The sequence below is a fragment of the Scleropages formosus genome, chromosome 10, assembly GCF_900964775.1.
Source record: "Scleropages formosus chromosome 10, fSclFor1.1, whole genome shotgun sequence".
Taxonomy (NCBI): domain Eukaryota; kingdom Metazoa; phylum Chordata; class Actinopteri; order Osteoglossiformes; family Osteoglossidae; genus Scleropages; species Scleropages formosus.
The window spans coordinates 29,176,060-29,192,050 of NC_041815.1; the positions used below are offsets into that span (position 1 = coordinate 29,176,060).

The window sequence follows — 15,991 nt, forward strand, 5'->3', positions numbered from 1 at the left end:
ACCCAGCGAGGGTCTGTAGTATCACGTGGTGGTGCTTTCGATAAAGAAAATATTAAAAATGCCGCACAAGGCATGACGAAAAGGGGCCAGTTAAACATATTAGTGTGACTAAAACGAGACAAGACTACAATGTTGCGGAAAATGTGCGAAACGTTATAACCCATTACTCATTTTAATGAAATCTACTTAAAAGCCTTCTCATGAATGTTTATTCTGAGCCCATATTCAGTATACTAGTAAAGGCTGCACTGCTGCAAGCCAGTGATGTGTAATGACCTTGAGTTCAATATGTGCATTTACTGTCATGTCTGAAATAGGTTTTTATTGTCTCAGAGTAAATAGACCGCAGTCTCTACATCTACTGCTGTACAGTTTTCCAGCACATTTTCCCAGGAGAACCTCAAGCTTGGCTGTTTTACCTCCAAGTGTTACATTATTTATACATGCAGTCAGAGGAGAGATTTTACGACTACATGCCATTTCGGACGTCAGCCCTCGCTATTTACTAGGGCTTCAGACTGACACTGACTAACCAGTGCCATGGACCACAGCCTCTGGAAGAGTGAAACTTCAAAGATTGTGTCATTAGCTGTAATGACCGTGCTAATTGAATATAACAACCTACACGTTGCTCTTGTTCCGGTAAAAACAGTGTGAGCTTTTCCTTCCTTGAATTGTTGCCGTACAGGCACATGTGTCTGGTTCTGTGCAGTGAGGCCTTTCGGTACTGCTGGACTCATCCTCTTTTTCTTCCACCTAAATGCTTTCAGGTGGAGCTAGATCCCAATTCCGGCATCTTCATTACGATGAACCCAGCAGGGAAGGGCTACGGAGGCCGGCAGAAACTTCCGGACAATCTGAAGCAGCTCTTCCGGCCTGTGGCCATGTCGCGGCCGGACAACGAGCTCATAGCCGAGGTCATCCTGCACTCAGAGGGCTTCAAGGACGGCCGGCTGCTGGGACGCAAACTGGTGGCAATCTTCAACTTGGCCAGGTCAGCGGGTAACATCCCAGGAGAAGGAGGTTGGGGGTGGTAGAACCCACAGCGCACTTGCCCACAAACAGGCACGTACGCACGCACGCGCAGATGTATACTGGGAAGAAGGTTCATCTTGATCTGCACCCCCCTCAGTGCAAGTAGTAGAGCAGCTGGTTTAAATCTCTCTTCCTCAAGCTGAGGGCACTTGGCAAGGGATGGCGGTTCAGAGTATACACACTCATGGCCGGATTTCTGTCTACCCCCTCCTACCCGTACAGGGAGCTGCTGACCCCCCAGCAGCACTACGACTGGGGTCTGCGTGCGCTCAAGACGGTGCTCCGGGGCAGCGGGAGTCTGCTGCAGCAGCAGAGGAGGAGCGAGTCTGGGAGCCAGAGTAAGCACCTCCCTCCCCTGCATGCGAGTGTGCGTGCACATGCACGTGCGCTGAGTGGTGCACTGCTGGTATCTGCTGAGCCCTCATTGAACGAGTGAGTCATCCTCCTGCTTTCAGAATGAAGAGTCTCTCTCAGGACCAATTCACTCGCTCTTGTGGTTTTTCTTCCTCCTTATTGCTGCCTAAATGTTAACAGTGAAAGTTTTCCTTTTTTCCCCTCTTTTAACACAAAGGGCCACTTGAGCGAAGAACAAAACCACAAAATGTAAAGACGGTGCAGTCATTCAAAGTGGGCTGTTTAGAGCGGCGCTGCGCTCCCCCATATGGCATGTTACTGGGCTCTGTGAAGGGTCCCGCGCTGAAGGGGTGGGTCTCAGTGACAGCGCCCTCTCTCTTCCTGCCTGTCTCTGCAGTCATGGAGAGCCACATCGTGGTGCAGGCCCTGCGGCTTAACACCATGTCCAAGCTGACATTTGCTGACAGTGCACGCTTTGATGCCCTGGTGCGCGACGTCTTCCCCGGGGTCAACTTTAAGGACGTGGAGTACGAGTCCCTGAGTGCCGCCCTGGAGGCTGCCATCGAGGAGGCCAACCTGGAGGTCATACCCAGCCAGGTGCAGTCCACGGGGGGGGCTCTGTGGATGGAGGTCTTAACACACACAAACGCCACTTTGTGTGGTCACGCACACGGACGACAGACACAGTGTTCCGGCACCATGTCACACGGTTATTTCATAGACCGCGGATAGACCAGAATCAACACACGGTCAGTAGTTTCCTCACCTCTGCGTGCTGCTCCTTTAGGAGGCCCCTCACTCAGAGAGGAGGATTGAGAGATGAGAAACGATAGAGGCACCAAGTTCTCGCTTTGCTTCATTGCCCGCTGCTTGTTTTTGATGCATTCTGGGGTGGTGTTTGCGGAAAGAAGCTGAGTCTCTAAATAAAATATGGGCCATGAGTCCGTGGGTGGGGGACATGAATTTTGCATGGCGGCAGCAGCAGCAGTAGGAGGAGGGCAGTTTCTATGTCAGCAGGGCTTTTCCCACTCGCAGGGCACTGTGGACACTTTCCCCGTCTAGGCCTTGTTCCCTGGGGTAACTTGTCACTTCCCGTTAAACCCGACCCCCTCCCACTCTTCCTTTCTCCGCGGGTGGTTCAGCTACGCTGCGTTTGATAAGATGTCGCATGAATGAAAGAACACTAATAAAGGAAGGGGAAAAACGGATGTGAGTAAATGAAGTGGTGGTTCATGGTTTTGCGTGGCAGAGCAGAAGGTCTGTGGGGAGGGGATGGAGCCTGTGAGGCTGTAGCACTTAGCACTCTCTGCTTCGTTTGTACATGGTGTGGCAGATCAGTCGTGTTGTACCTGCCCTATCATGAACCGTCCATGACAGAGGATTCACAGCACCCTCTTTTCCCTCCAGGTGAAGAAGGCCCTGGAGCTGTACGAGCAGCTGCGGCAGCGCATGGGCGTGGTCGTGGTGGGGCCCAGCGGCGCCGGGAAGTCCACGCTGTGGCGCACGCTGCGGGCGGCGCTCTGCCGTCTGGGCCGCCCCGTACGCCAGTACACCATGAACCCGAAGGCCATGCCCCGCCACCAGCTGCTGGGCCACATCGACATGGACACGCGAGAGTGGTCGGACGGTGTGCTCACCCACAGCGCCAGGCAGGTGGTGCGGGAACCCCAGGGTGAGGACCGCACTGGAGTGGAGCGCTTCGCCGCGACAAACTGCCTCATATTGCCGAAACATATTGACTTCCAACATGAAACGGCTTTTCGCAGCTTGTTTTTCTGCCATATCTCTCAGTGTTGCATCACCCCGCTGTCTCTCGCTAGCACGATTCGTCAGGGTAATCCACATTGCTGATGAGCTCAGAGCCTCCAGGAGAGATGCTGCTTTATCTGTGGATGTGAGGCAAAGCCAGGCTGGTCCTATTGGGGTTAAGATATGAAGCGCTGCACTGCGACAGCAGGAAATGTGTGTTTTTTTTTTTTTTTTTACACTGTCATGGCTCTGCATCCCACGAGGTGGAGCACTGCGTTTTTTTATGGCCAGGAAAGTTTTCCCTCGCAAACTCCAGTAAACAGTGGGCTCCAAGGATGTGTGAAATGACACTAAACACGGGTTCCTCATCTTTCAAACACAGTTGGGAGGGGAAGTCTGTGTAGTTTTTGTTTCTAACTCCAGAGTTACTTTTACCACTAAATCACAGTGAGTGGAAGTTTTATTTGCAGGTTACATTATGTAAAAATCCCAGATATAGATTGCTTTGTTTTTGTGTTTCCTTTACACACACATTTTCTTAACCGCTTGTCCCATACGGGGTCGCGGGGAACCAGAGCCTAACCCAGCAACTCAAGGTGTAAGGCTGGAGGGGGAGGGGACACACCCAGGACGTGACGCCAGTCCGTCACAAGGCACCCCAAGCGGGACTCGAACCCCAGACCCACCAGAGAGCAGGCCCCGGTCCAACCCACTGCGCCACCGCACCCCCCCGTGTTACCTTTACACTCCATTAAAATTAAAACTAGTATAATATGACCTGACAGTAAGAACCTGTCGTCTCCAACAAACTCCTGTTCAGTGCCAGTTGTTGACTGATTTATCCCATGAACTTGTGCTGCATTCCTCACTGTGTTATTGATCACCGATACTCAGAAACACTAGGCATGAGCTGTAAATACTGTGGAAGTGAGTTGAGTTGAGGTGGCCCCTCATTCCTGTTTTGTGTTTTTTTTGTGCTCTTTACTGCCATCTGTCGGCTCAGAGTGAAAACACAAGGAGTTGTTTAGAAACGTTTTGGCTGCAGAATAATCAGGTTATTTTTTTAAACTTACCTATCCACAGAAGGAGCCAGTAGCTCACAGTATTTTAAATTTACCAGACAGTGATTTAAGCAGATGCTACCTGTGATTGCTCTGGTCCTCTTTTAACAACCTCTTACCCGTTAAAGCCTAGAATCCAGAACCTCCTGACTCCAGTCTCTTCTTCCATCATGTTCTCACAGCCCTTACATCCTCCTCCACACTTCTTACTTACTCCTTCTCCATTGTTCTGAGTCTCACACAGTGCTCTTCTGGTTCCCCTGATAGAGGTCTGCTCTTGGATCATTTGCGACGGGGACATCGACCCCGAGTGGATTGAGTCCCTCAACTCAGTTCTGGACGACAACCGGCTGCTCACCATGCCCAGTGGCGAACGCATCCAGTTCGGTCCCAACGTCAACTTTGTGTTCGAGACCCATGACCTCAGCTGCGCCTCGCCAGCCACAGTCTCGCGAATGGGCATGATCTTCCTGAGGTAGCTGCTGTACCGTGTGGGGGTCATCTGTACGCCGTCCATAGTGGGGCGCTCTCCTCACAGCATCACCGCTCGTCTTTTTCACAGCGATGAAGACACAGACGTGAATTCTCTGGTGAAGTCCTGGCTGAAGAGCCAACCAGAAGAATGCAGGTCAGAGCTGGAAAACTGGATCGGAGACTACTTTGGGAGGAGCCTCGACTGGGTCCTCAAGCAGGTGTGGTGCCTGCAGATTGGCTCTTTAACCAGCAAAACACAGCGGATGTGAGGTTTACCACTTATAAGGCCTTGATGTGGTCGTCAGTATCGGTGAAATAATGCTGTGAATATGTTGTCTTCTTCCAAAATGCTCACGTGAAGAATGACTTTGTGGTGGAAACCAGTCTGGTGGGAACTGTCCTCAATGGGCTGTCCCACCTCGGGGGTGTTCGGGACCGCGGTCAGTTCGTGATCAGCCTTATTCGGGGCCTCGGAGGAAACCTCAACCTGAAGTCTCGCCAGGAATTTGCTAAAGAGGTGAGCGCCACTCACTGGTGAGCGTTTCGTTACGGTTTGAACCCGCAGGCGCAAGCAACCTACAGTGGGGCCTTTTCTGGGGCTCCGCTCTCAGACTGGACACGGTTAGGATGGGGTTCCTGCTTTGATGGGTCCTGACTAAAGGTGTGTCCAGGTTCTGAGCTGGGCTAGGGAAAGCCCACCGGACCCTCGGCGGCCTCTGGACACGTACTGCGATGCGGACACTGGACGGCTGGTCACGTACCAGCTGGGCCGGCCAGACCACTTGTCAGCAGAGGACTTTGATAACCCCCAGCGGCTCCCTGTCATCCAGACCCCCGACACCCAGAGAGCGCTAGACTGCTTCCGAAAGTGGCTCAGCGGCAGCCACCGACAGCCCTTCCTGTTGGTGGGGCCTGAGGGCTGCGGCAAAGGGTATGACTTTTGCGCTGCTTTCCTCTGATCACATACCCATAGTTTGGCACAACATACACCAATTTCACAGTTCTGTCCGTTTTGTAAACCGCATCCCTCATGTGAACTGATCCTGTTCCAGAAGGTTCTGTCCCCTTATTTTTACCATCTTCCCTGTTCCATAGCTGCATTATTGCAGTTGCCAGCGTACCAATGTCCCTTTTCTGTACGTGTGTTAGAATAAAGGGATTCCAGTGTCGCTTCTCACGTTCTGCACTGGGTACCTGTACAGGTGGTCCTCCATCCTTACAGTTCATATAACACTGTAAAGGGGATTTTCAGATAATAACAGAGGTGACAGAACAGAACCCGTTATAAGTGGAGCACCACCTCTACAATAATTGGTGGTGACCTCAGTTGCTTCTTGTCTTTGTTGTCCCTGCTCTTCAGCCTCCAGGTTATTTGTGTGCTGCCCTTTCCTTAAATTGCATAAGCGCCTTCTTGTCTGTGGCTGTCGAACCTGCCGTTGTTGGCCTGTCGGCCTGCCTTTAAGTAGCTTCGCATGCGAGTCCTGTTCCTGTCTGCCTGCTCTGACATTCAGGGAAAGGTCCGAGTTTATGGAGATGCCGCTGCTGTCATTGCTACTGACAAAAAGAAACATCTGCTGTTCTGCGCCACAGCCTTTGTGTGGTTTACGTTTCGAACCAGAACCTGAGTCACCTGTGTTCCCCTCACAGTGCGCGAGAGACCTTGGGGGGGTCTCTGCAGTCCTGAGACCCACTTCCCTACTATGACATGTTCTGCCGGCTCCTTAACTGCAGACTTTGCACTTGGATATTTATGGTATCTCCCATGACCATCTGACCCGTTCCTCATCCCTTGTCTTGCTGTGTGTGCGTGTGCGTGTGCGCGTGTGTGTGTGCGCGCGCGCTGTATTGTCACATTGGTTCCCCCTTCCCAGGATGCTGCTGCGCTATGCCTTCTCCGAGCTGCGCTCTACACAGGTGGCCACCGTCCACTGTAGCGCCCAGACCTCGTCCCGTCACATCCTGCAGAAGCTCACACAAACCTGCTTGGCCATCAGCTCCAACACGGGCCGTGCGTACCGGCCCCGCGACTCGGAGCGCCTCGTCCTCTACCTCAAGGACATCAACCTTCCGAAGCCTGACAAGTGGGGCACCAGCAACCTCGTAGCCTTCCTGCAGCAGGTCAGGCCGCTCGGGACGAGTCGAACCTCCACCCTGGTGCTCGATCCTGAGCCTGATGCTCACGGCACCAGCTTTCTCAATTCTGCGAGGAGACTCGGTGCCGTGAGCGTCAGAAACCGGTTATTGTCACACTCAGCAGTACTTATTATTTTGCTTATTTATCACATAGTTTTCTCCAAAGAATATTAATATATTAAGCTGGAATATGGAATATGAAGCTATTTACGCAGCTGGGTAATTTTACTGTATCAACTCAGGAAAGTACCATGGTAAAGGGTAGTACAACAAGATCAGGAATTTGAACCCAGGACCTTTGGTAGCAGCTGTAGCCGCTGTGTCACCTGCCTCTGAGTCGTAAAGAGAAGAAAAAAAATCCTCTGAAGGAGGTATTTTTCAGTTCCCCGACACTCACTGTGCCCCCGGCCTGCTTGCGTTCAGGTGCTCACCTACCACGGCTTTTACGACGAGAACCTCGAGTGGGTGGGACTGGAGAACATCCAGATCGTAGCCTCCATGTCAGCAGGGGGCGCCGTTGGCAGGCACAGCCTCACCTCCAGGTTTACATCCATTGTGCGCATCTGTACCATCGAGTGAGTGCAAAATACACATGTTGTTTACCGTGTTCTAGACGTATAACATATGCCTTCCTACAGCGGGATGCTGGAAGGTCTTTGGTTTCACAGCAGGGTTTGTGATGAGATGTTAGTCACTGTGCTCTGAGCTGCTCCACTTCAGGAAACTTTGAAACTCTTAGTATGTTACATTTATTAATTTTTCGCCAAAGCAACTTAGTGTTAATGAACCTATTATTGATTTAACATTTATTTACCCATCTATACTCCTGGGTAATATTACTGGAGTGATTTATGGTAAGTACCTTGCTCAAGGCTACGAAAGCCAGAGGTGCGATTTGAACTAGAAAGGCAGCAGCTGTACCCACTACACTACAAGCTGCCCCTTTTATGTATTTAACACTGGAATTACTGCATTTGACTGGTGGTTCCCTTTAGAAAAAAAAAGAGAGCTACAGTGTGGGGGGGATGATTGACAGATGCCCCCACCCATGTCCTTTTCAGCTACCCAGACAGGGAGCAGCTGCAGATCATCTATGGCATCTACCTCCAGCCCGTGCTGCAGAGGAGCCTGGGAGAGCAGGCAGCCTGGGGCTCTGCAGGCAGGGCTCACCAGCTGGCAGGCTCCCTGGTGCAGGTGTATGAACAGGTGTGTGTCTGCACTGCAGCGCTGCTTTATACGTAGAAACAAAGATCAGAACACAGTGCGGGAGACGGATCGGCTCCTCAGTTACCGAATATAAGATGTTACGTTAGCGCCACCATGCTAATGAGTATTGTGTAAACACATGTGCGTTCATTCTTCACTCTCTTTCCATCACTTCTCACCTGTGTCTGTGAGAAGTGCCAGAGTAATTGGAGAGCTCTAGTTTGTTTGGATGAGCCATTTTATCTGGAAAAGCTTCTCCCTTAAGCTGCTGCCGCCGCTGTACCCCGAGAGCGGCCGAGTCGACATGAGGCAGGAGCGCAACTCTTATCGCTTCCCCTTACAGGCTCTTATATCTAATTCCCTTAATGTGGGAGAGTCCATGTGCAGGTGAAGTGCAGAGAGAACACACACAAACCATGGCCAGGTTATCAGGGCAGGCTGTTTGGGTTTGCGTGTGTGTGCGTGTGTGTGCGTGTTATCCTCCTGCTTTGAGTCCCACTGCTGTCATCCATTCGTCGTCCTCCAGGTGAAGGCCCGGTTCACAGTGGACGAGCACAGCCACTATTTGTTCACCCCACGTGTTCTGACCCAGTGGGTGCTGAGTCTGCTGAGGTACAGCCTGACTACAGGTGGGCACCCCCCCAAAGTACGAAGTTGTTCTCTCAACTGTCCTCAGTAGCTCCACATGCCGTGAGTTGCTTCCCCGTAGTGTGAAGTTACACACTTGCAGCATCTGCCTCCTGTCCAAGTGTGAATAGCAGCTCCTCTTTCCCTGCACATGAAATTCTCAGTTTGAAAACATTAACAACATTTATTTTAACATTCAAAACAGTCACTTTCTTGCAGTATCGCTGACAGTGTGAAATATGTTTTGCGCAGACAAATCTCAGGACCCCACAGACATGGTGCTGGAGGTGGTCGCTTATGAAGCTCGGCGTTTGTTCAGGGACCGCATGGTCACACCCAAGGAGCTGGATGTCTTTGACAACATCTTGCAGTCGGTTGTCCGAGGGGACTGGGGGTCCGATGTGCTGGAAAACATGACTGGTAACGCTCTCCATGGGGGCCTTGCTAACTAAAGAGTCAATTGACCTTGTTTTCTTTTTAAAGAAAAGTGTCCTGTGTCAGACTCAGCTCAGTGCTCACATGACACCAGATGGACATAGATCAAGGCCTGATGAAGACCTTCACCTCTCTTCTTGCAGACAGTTTCTACGTGACGTGGGGGGCTCTGCACGAGTCGGGGTATGTCATGGTCCCTGGACAGTCCCTGCCCCCCCACGGCAAGCTGCTGGGCCGCCTGCACTTGGAGGACCTAAAAGAGGTCATCCGCAAGGTGGGTGGGGCCTCGTCGCTCACAGCGGTTACCCTTAACTGACTGATGACCACAAAGTCTCGAAGGCGCTGACCCCTCCCCTTCCCTCAGGGTGTGGCCCTTTATGGGCGCGACAACCGTGAGGTGGACCTTCTGCTGTTCCGTGAGGTCCTCGACTACATGTCTCGTGTAGACCGAGTCCTCAGCTACCCTGGGGGGTCTTTGTTGCTAGCCGGCCGCTGCGGGGTGGGCCGGCACACTGCCACCTCGGTGGTCAGCCACATGCACGGCGCAGCCCTCTTCACACCCAAGATCGTCCGTGGCTATGGTCTCAAGCACTTCAAGGGCGACCTCAAAACTGTAAGCAGGAAAAAGGCAACGCAGCCCAAGTTGCGTGTCGTTCTGAAAGGATTGTTTAACGTTAAACTGAAAATAGCAGCCTTTGCCTCTCTGGTCCACTGCGGTAAATGTGACCTTACTTATGTCGGAAGACTGCTGCGTCCTGTTAGAACGTTACATTTCCTGTTGGTTGGCATGAGCCTGAATGCCCATTGTGTGATTGCGCGCCCCCTGTAGGTGATGCAGCAGGCAGGCATCGAGGGCCAGCAGGTGGTTCTCGTCCTTGAAGACTACCAGCTACTTGAGCCGTCTTTTCTGGAAATGGTGAACAGCTTGCTGTCCTCCGGTCAGTGTCGCCTCGCTGGTCAGCAGGATGTCCGAGAAGACGCAGTTAAACGAGCCTCTGGTCAAAAATAGATGCCTTGACATCACGGGCTGTTAAATTTTACTGTAGAAACTGTGATTTTAGTTTTAGAAGGGAAGCAAGTTACTGCCTTTTTTGGCATTGCAGTGTGTGCTGTGAGTAGCGAACTCCTCATGTTAACCAGTAAGACACAAGCGCACTAAACAAATGGAGGGAACGGGGGCTGTGTGTGTGTGTGGCTGCGTTTGAACCAAGGCTTCCCGTGTCTCGGCCAGGCGAAGTACCTGGCCTGTACTCCACTGAGGAGTTGGAACCTCTGCTGTCGCCGCTGAAGGACCAGGCCTCGCAGGATGGCTTCACTGGACCCCTCTTCAACTACTTTGCATACAGTCAGTAATTGGCTCGACCTTGTGCTCTCTCCTGTCAAACCCTCGGCTCTCCTTGCCCCGTCTACTAAAAGAAGTGATTCCCAGAGGTCTCGGTGTCCTGCTCGTGGTACGGTCTTTGTAGGACTCACTCGATTTCTGTCTGCGTCTCTAATGCCTAGCCACGTGCAGCCGTGTAAGATAATCCAGTATTGATCGGCGGCTGCGGCGGCGCATGACAAATGTTCGCTCCTTTGTGCCGCGGCTCTTTGGGGACCTTCAGCAAGAGAGGCGCCGCCACCAGCCTATCTCTTTATCTGCACTTCCATATGCAGGGTGCTGCTGCTCTGACAAATGTCAGTGTGTCTTTATTCAGATTTGTCCCTCCGCGAGACTAATGTTTGTGCAACTCGTCTTTCTTCCTAACGTGTTTTTGGACCAGTGGGAGGGGCACGCCACTTCCCCGATGTTCTTCTTTATGGATGTAGGGGCTCTGAACACATCTATGCTGGTTCAGGTCCAGTGTCCTAGGACCTGGAGACACCTGCAGTAGCTTCTCGCTGAGAAGGAGAAGCTCTACCCTCTCTCATTAAAGTGAAAATAATTGGGCAGCAGGTGGCGTACTGCTAAGGGCTGCCACATTTCCCCTCAGAGGTCGCAAGTTTAAATCCTACCTCCTGATGTCGTACCTTTGAGCAGGGTACTTACCCTGAATTGATACAGTAAAAATTACGCTGCTTTATTAATGGGTAAATTGGTGTAAGTTGCCTTGGGGAAAAATGTGAGCTAATTAAATAAATGTAAATGCAGATTAGACCCACCTTTTTCACTGTTTCTGAGCTGCTCCCTCAGGAAGGTGCCGGGTGCCTTTCTCCTACAGGAATCCAGCAGAACCTCCACGTGGTGCTCATCATGGACTGCACCAACCCCACTTTCACCATAAACTGTGAGAGCAACCCGGCGCTGTATCGCCGCTGCAGTGTGCAGTGGATGGAGGGCTGGTCTGAGAGCAGCATGAAGAAGGTGCAGAGCTACGAGCTAATCTGGTGAACGACAGCCTTACCGTAGTAACTCCGCATAGCTTCTGTCATTCAACTTGTAAAATAAAGGATCAGTTCACCGCAGTTAAAAGTTCTCAGTCTTGAGCCGAGAGCTCAAGTAGTTCGTAAAGCAGTTCCTTCCATATTAACGCCGTTTTCTGAGTGTGTGTGTGTGTGTGTGTGTGTGTGTGTGTGTGTGTGTGTGTGTGTGTGTTCTGAATGATTCTCATGGTTCAGAGCGCACGTGTTTGAAAAGGGCTTTCGTCTTTCTCCAGATCCCGGAGATGTTGCTCTCAAAGGCCTTCGGCGAGGAGCAGGCTGAGAGCAGCCAGAAAGTCTCCAGAACCCAGCTGTCGGGTATGTCTCTATTGTGGCCCAGCCTCCCCTACTCCCCCTTTTCTGTACCCAAACAGACACTTGGGAGTGTGTCGTTACACATCCCGGGATTAGAGGACTGTGCTGTGTGTTGACACGCAGGGCACGCAGACCTCTTCCCGTCCTTCCTGGCAATACACGACTGCTGCAGGGAGTTTGGTGCCACACCCAGCCGCTACCTGGCCTTCCTGCACGTCTATAGCTCCATCTTCAGCCGCAAGCAGGCTGCACTCACCACAAGACAGCGCCACCTTCAGGTGTGCTTCACTGCAGACAGAAGGCCACTCACTTTCTTTCCCATTTGTCGTGTGCTCACTTCCTGTTTCTTCGTTACTTCCTTCGTCAAAGGCGGGCGTTTCAAAGCTGAACGAAGCCAAGGCCCTGGTGGACGAGCTGAAGAGAAGGGCAGCAGAACAGAGCGCGCTGCTGAGGACCAAGCAGGCTGAGGCGGACGCCGCACTGCAGGAGATCACGGTGTCGATGCAGGTGCTGCTCTTGGCCTCCAGGGGACGACACAATCCCTCAATCATTTGTGAAGTAGAGCCATACAGCCCATCACGTAGCGGAATCGTGGCGCCTGTACACAGAACATAGAGGCTTCTCAGCATCACTAGGGACTTAATTCTGGATTATTCTGTTCGGGCAAAAACAAAAAGAAACGCCAGTCTGTACATTTATTGCGCCTCAGGGTGTGTTCTTGAGAGAAAGCTGTTTACTATGTTTGTAACATTTGGGATTATGTTGACAAATCAATTCAGATGAGTGATGTGTGTCATGATGCTACAGGAAGTGAGACAAGTCACAGTGACCTTTGGTATGAGCTGTGGGAAGCTTCTGTGTCAGGACATGTCCCATAATCCTGTTTCCCTCACCTGGACCCTGTGGCTCGAGTCCATTTGGGGCTCTCCATCACCCTAAGCCTCACGTGTGTGTGTGTGTGTGTGTGTGTGTCCCACCTTTTGTAGGGAGGAATTTGAGTAGCTCCTCGCACTTCATGGAGGGGCTGTTAGCCAATGTCCATAATGGATACTACCAGAAACCATGCCAACAATCTGAGTAGGCCTGTTTGAGGGCTTGTGGAAGCATCAGGTTTATTTGTGTGTGTCAGGAAACTAAGTGTTTCTCTGTCATCCGTGATGGACAGCAGCCTTGTGTCCTGGCCGGACCGAGTGGCCGAGCGAAGCAGTGCGGCGGACAGGTGTGACCGCGTGCTGTCAGCATGAGACGCTCCTCTGACAGGAGGATCCAGCTGCAGAAGCTTTTAATTTTAAACCCCCACCCCTCGCTACCCTCCTTTAACACAGTGGACAAATTGTCTTCTCGCACATGTCGAGTGCGAGAGCTCACACTGACACCTCCTTACCCCCCCGGAGTCTGGAAGACAGCTACTTTTCTTCCCAATAGACTCGGGCAGTCTGCCATGTCTCTTCATCCCGTGCAGAGTCCACACCAGGCTCGGGGGGGCGCAGTTGAGTCTTCGGGGTGTTCGACACTCGCCTCAGCTTCAGAGTACTGGGCCCCCTCTGCCCAGTGTAGCGCCAAAGCCCAACTCCTAACCCTTCAGTCAAGGCCATTTCCTTCATCACTCTTTTTTTTTTGAGAACCGTCTAGAAAAAAAAAACTTTGCAAAATGTTCTTAGTAATTTGTTAGCGAGGAAAGGTGACAAAGCCTGAGAAATGAAATCTCAGCCACCATCTAAATGAGCTCCGAGAGGTTTAATTAAGAGGTGCTGTCAGCATTCGTGGGAGGAAATGCTTGCTCTCTGAAGTGCCCCTCGAGTACGGGGGGGGAGCATGGGGGTGGTCCTTACTCGTACCCACACTGAGCTCCACGGTGTGACATCTAGGGGGCAGAATCCTTCTCCACAACACCTCAATGGAAGCACCTTGAAGATGGGTTCTGGATGGAAATGTCCTGGAAGCTCCATCAGAGTGTATCACCAATGTGAACATGTGTGTTTTGTATCAGAGTGCTAGTGATCAGAAGACGGAGATGGAAAGGATCAAAGGGAAAATGGCAGAGGAGGTGTCCAAGATTGAGGAGCGCAAAGCAAAGATTGATGATGAGCTCAAGGAGGTTCAGGTGTGTGACCGTTTCATCCACCCACGATCAATGGGGCATGATGCAAGGGAACACCCTGGACAGGACACCAGGGCAAACACAGTCGTATACACACACACACACACACCCGGTACTCACAATCTGCCCAGCCCGCCAAGTGTGTCTCTTATTGTAGCCACTGGTGGACGAAGCCAAGCGAGCCGTGGGCAACATCAAACCTGAATCGCTGTCGGAGATCCGCTCTCTGCGCATGCCGCCCGATGTCATCAGGGACATCCTCGAGGGAGTGCTGAGGCTCATGGGTATTTTTGACACCTCGTGGGTGAGCATGAAGAGGTGAGATGCCAGGACCGATGTAACGATTTCCAGTCTCGATGGAGAGGTGCAATTTGCATTATTGATCACTTCTCAGAACCCTGAGCAGTTTGGTGGGGGGGCGCCGCGCTTGGCCCTTGGCTCTTTATAAATAATTTGAAAGGCGCAGACTCAGCAGGTCACGGTCAGAAGGCCTGACAGATGGACCTGTTAGTTACGGATGGCTTTTAATCTCAGACACCCATTTCCCTGTGGTTTTCTCTGCAGTTTTCTGGCAAAGCGGGGCGTAAGGGAGGATATTGCGACATTTGACGCTCGGAACATCACACATGAGATCCGCGAGAGTGTGGAGGAGCTTCTGGACAGAAACAGGGTCTCCTTTGACCCCAAGGTGCACTGCTCAGTCTTTCAATGTCAGCTGTCTCCCCCCCCCCCCGCAGTTTCCATTTTATTATAATAGACCGCGTCTGAGGTGATGGTCTCTTTGGGCTTGTTTGTTACCTGATTACACCCCTTTGTTGACACCCTCGCTGACGTGAGGTATCTGATCAGGTGCTGACAGGCCTCAGCCAGCGAGGTCCCCATTTCCTGTGTAAATAAATACTGCTTTTTGTGGGGGTATTGCACGTGGTCACTCACAGTGCAGTGGCACAGTCTGTGGTGCCCAACTGTGCAGTATTAACGTGTGTATCAGTGTATAGTAGCAGTGTATGTGTTTTGTGTGTGATGCGGCTGCCAGAACGCAAAACGCGCAAGCGCCGCCGCAGCTCCACTGGCCGCCTGGGTGAAGGCCAACGTGCAGTACTCCCATGTCCTGGAGCGCATCCAGCCCCTGGAGAAGGAGCAGGCTGGCCTAAAGGAGTGAGTCCTCTCGCCAGTTGTGTTCGTTCGTTTGTTCGTTCATTCGTTCGTTCATTCATTCATTCATTCATTCACATGTATGTTCATCCTCTCTCTTTGACCATGAACAGAAATCTGCGGAAGACAGAGAACCGGAAGAACAAACTGGAGGAGCTCCTTAACTCTGTGGGCCAGAGAGTCAATGAGCTGAAAGAAAAGTTTGTATAGCACACATGCGCGCACACATACACGTTTGTCAGTGTTTTCAAACATGTACAAGTGTCGTTGAGTGGTACCTTATGAAGACCCAGTGCTACACTCTTGCTCTAGTGTCACGACGACAGAGACATGTGTTTTTGTAGGGACGCGCGCACACACACGCGCACACATACACACATATCCTCTACTGCCCCCAGGTTCCAGTCCAGAACAGCTGAAGCAGCCAAGCTTGAGACGGAGGTGAGCCGCGCTCAGGAGACCATCCAGTCCGCAGAGAAGCTAATCCACCAGCTGGACGGCGAACACAGGCGCTGGAATACCCAGGTGTGGCATGTGTGTGTGCATGTGTGCCAGTTGATTTGCATAGCATCCTCGTTTTAAGTTTTCTTTAAAGGGCGTCTTACTGATGCCGTTCCATATCTAAGCGGGGGGCTAGATAGTGAAGGGGGCTCCTGCCACCGTGTTCTTCCCAGTGAGGCAAGGCTTGTCCTACATGGACTGGGGTGGGCACCACAGCAGGGCAGACTGGGGAAAGCAGGACGCACACTGGTAAATTAGCATCTGCACTTATGTGGCTCATGTGGGATTCCTGACGATGAGCACAGAGTTGCTCTGCAGGGTTTTCACTTGTTGTACATCTGTACAGCACACCAGTGTAACAAACACACACAAAGAATAGTTTAGACTCACCATTCCACTGGAAACACAAGACTGTGATAGGAAACCAGAGCACCTGAAGGAAACT

At 51.7% G+C, this 15,991-nt stretch overlaps 1 protein-coding gene across 3 annotated transcripts in view; it reads left to right on the forward strand.

Annotated features, from left to right (window-relative positions):
- dync2h1 (dynein cytoplasmic 2 heavy chain 1) overlaps nt 1–15,991 on the forward strand; it is a 98,996-nt gene that overhangs the window by 21,261 nt on the left and 61,744 nt on the right. For all 3 annotated transcript variants that reach the window (XM_029255351.1, XM_029255352.1, XM_029255353.1), the window contains 27 exons: nt 771–994; nt 1,258–1,373; nt 1,787–1,986; nt 2,797–3,061; nt 4,467–4,674; nt 4,762–4,891; nt 5,035–5,190; nt 5,345–5,604; nt 6,545–6,791; nt 7,230–7,381; nt 7,868–8,012; nt 8,539–8,641; nt 8,892–9,059; nt 9,218–9,348; nt 9,439–9,687; nt 9,904–10,012; nt 10,306–10,419; nt 11,276–11,418; nt 11,711–11,792; nt 11,913–12,067; nt 12,159–12,296; nt 13,780–13,893; nt 14,048–14,208; nt 14,455–14,578; nt 14,927–15,048; nt 15,159–15,245; nt 15,444–15,570. In XM_029255351.1, the coding sequence (XP_029111184.1) occupies nt 771–994; nt 1,258–1,373; nt 1,787–1,986; nt 2,797–3,061; nt 4,467–4,674; nt 4,762–4,891; nt 5,035–5,190; nt 5,345–5,604; nt 6,545–6,791; nt 7,230–7,381; nt 7,868–8,012; nt 8,539–8,641; nt 8,892–9,059; nt 9,218–9,348; nt 9,439–9,687; nt 9,904–10,012; nt 10,306–10,419; nt 11,276–11,418; nt 11,711–11,792; nt 11,913–12,067; nt 12,159–12,296; nt 13,780–13,893; nt 14,048–14,208; nt 14,455–14,578; nt 14,927–15,048; nt 15,159–15,245; nt 15,444–15,570 (4,230 nt within the window). The remainder of the gene's footprint in view (nt 1–770; nt 995–1,257; nt 1,374–1,786; nt 1,987–2,796; nt 3,062–4,466; nt 4,675–4,761; nt 4,892–5,034; nt 5,191–5,344; nt 5,605–6,544; nt 6,792–7,229; nt 7,382–7,867; nt 8,013–8,538; nt 8,642–8,891; nt 9,060–9,217; nt 9,349–9,438; nt 9,688–9,903; nt 10,013–10,305; nt 10,420–11,275; nt 11,419–11,710; nt 11,793–11,912; nt 12,068–12,158; nt 12,297–13,779; nt 13,894–14,047; nt 14,209–14,454; nt 14,579–14,926; nt 15,049–15,158; nt 15,246–15,443; nt 15,571–15,991) is intronic.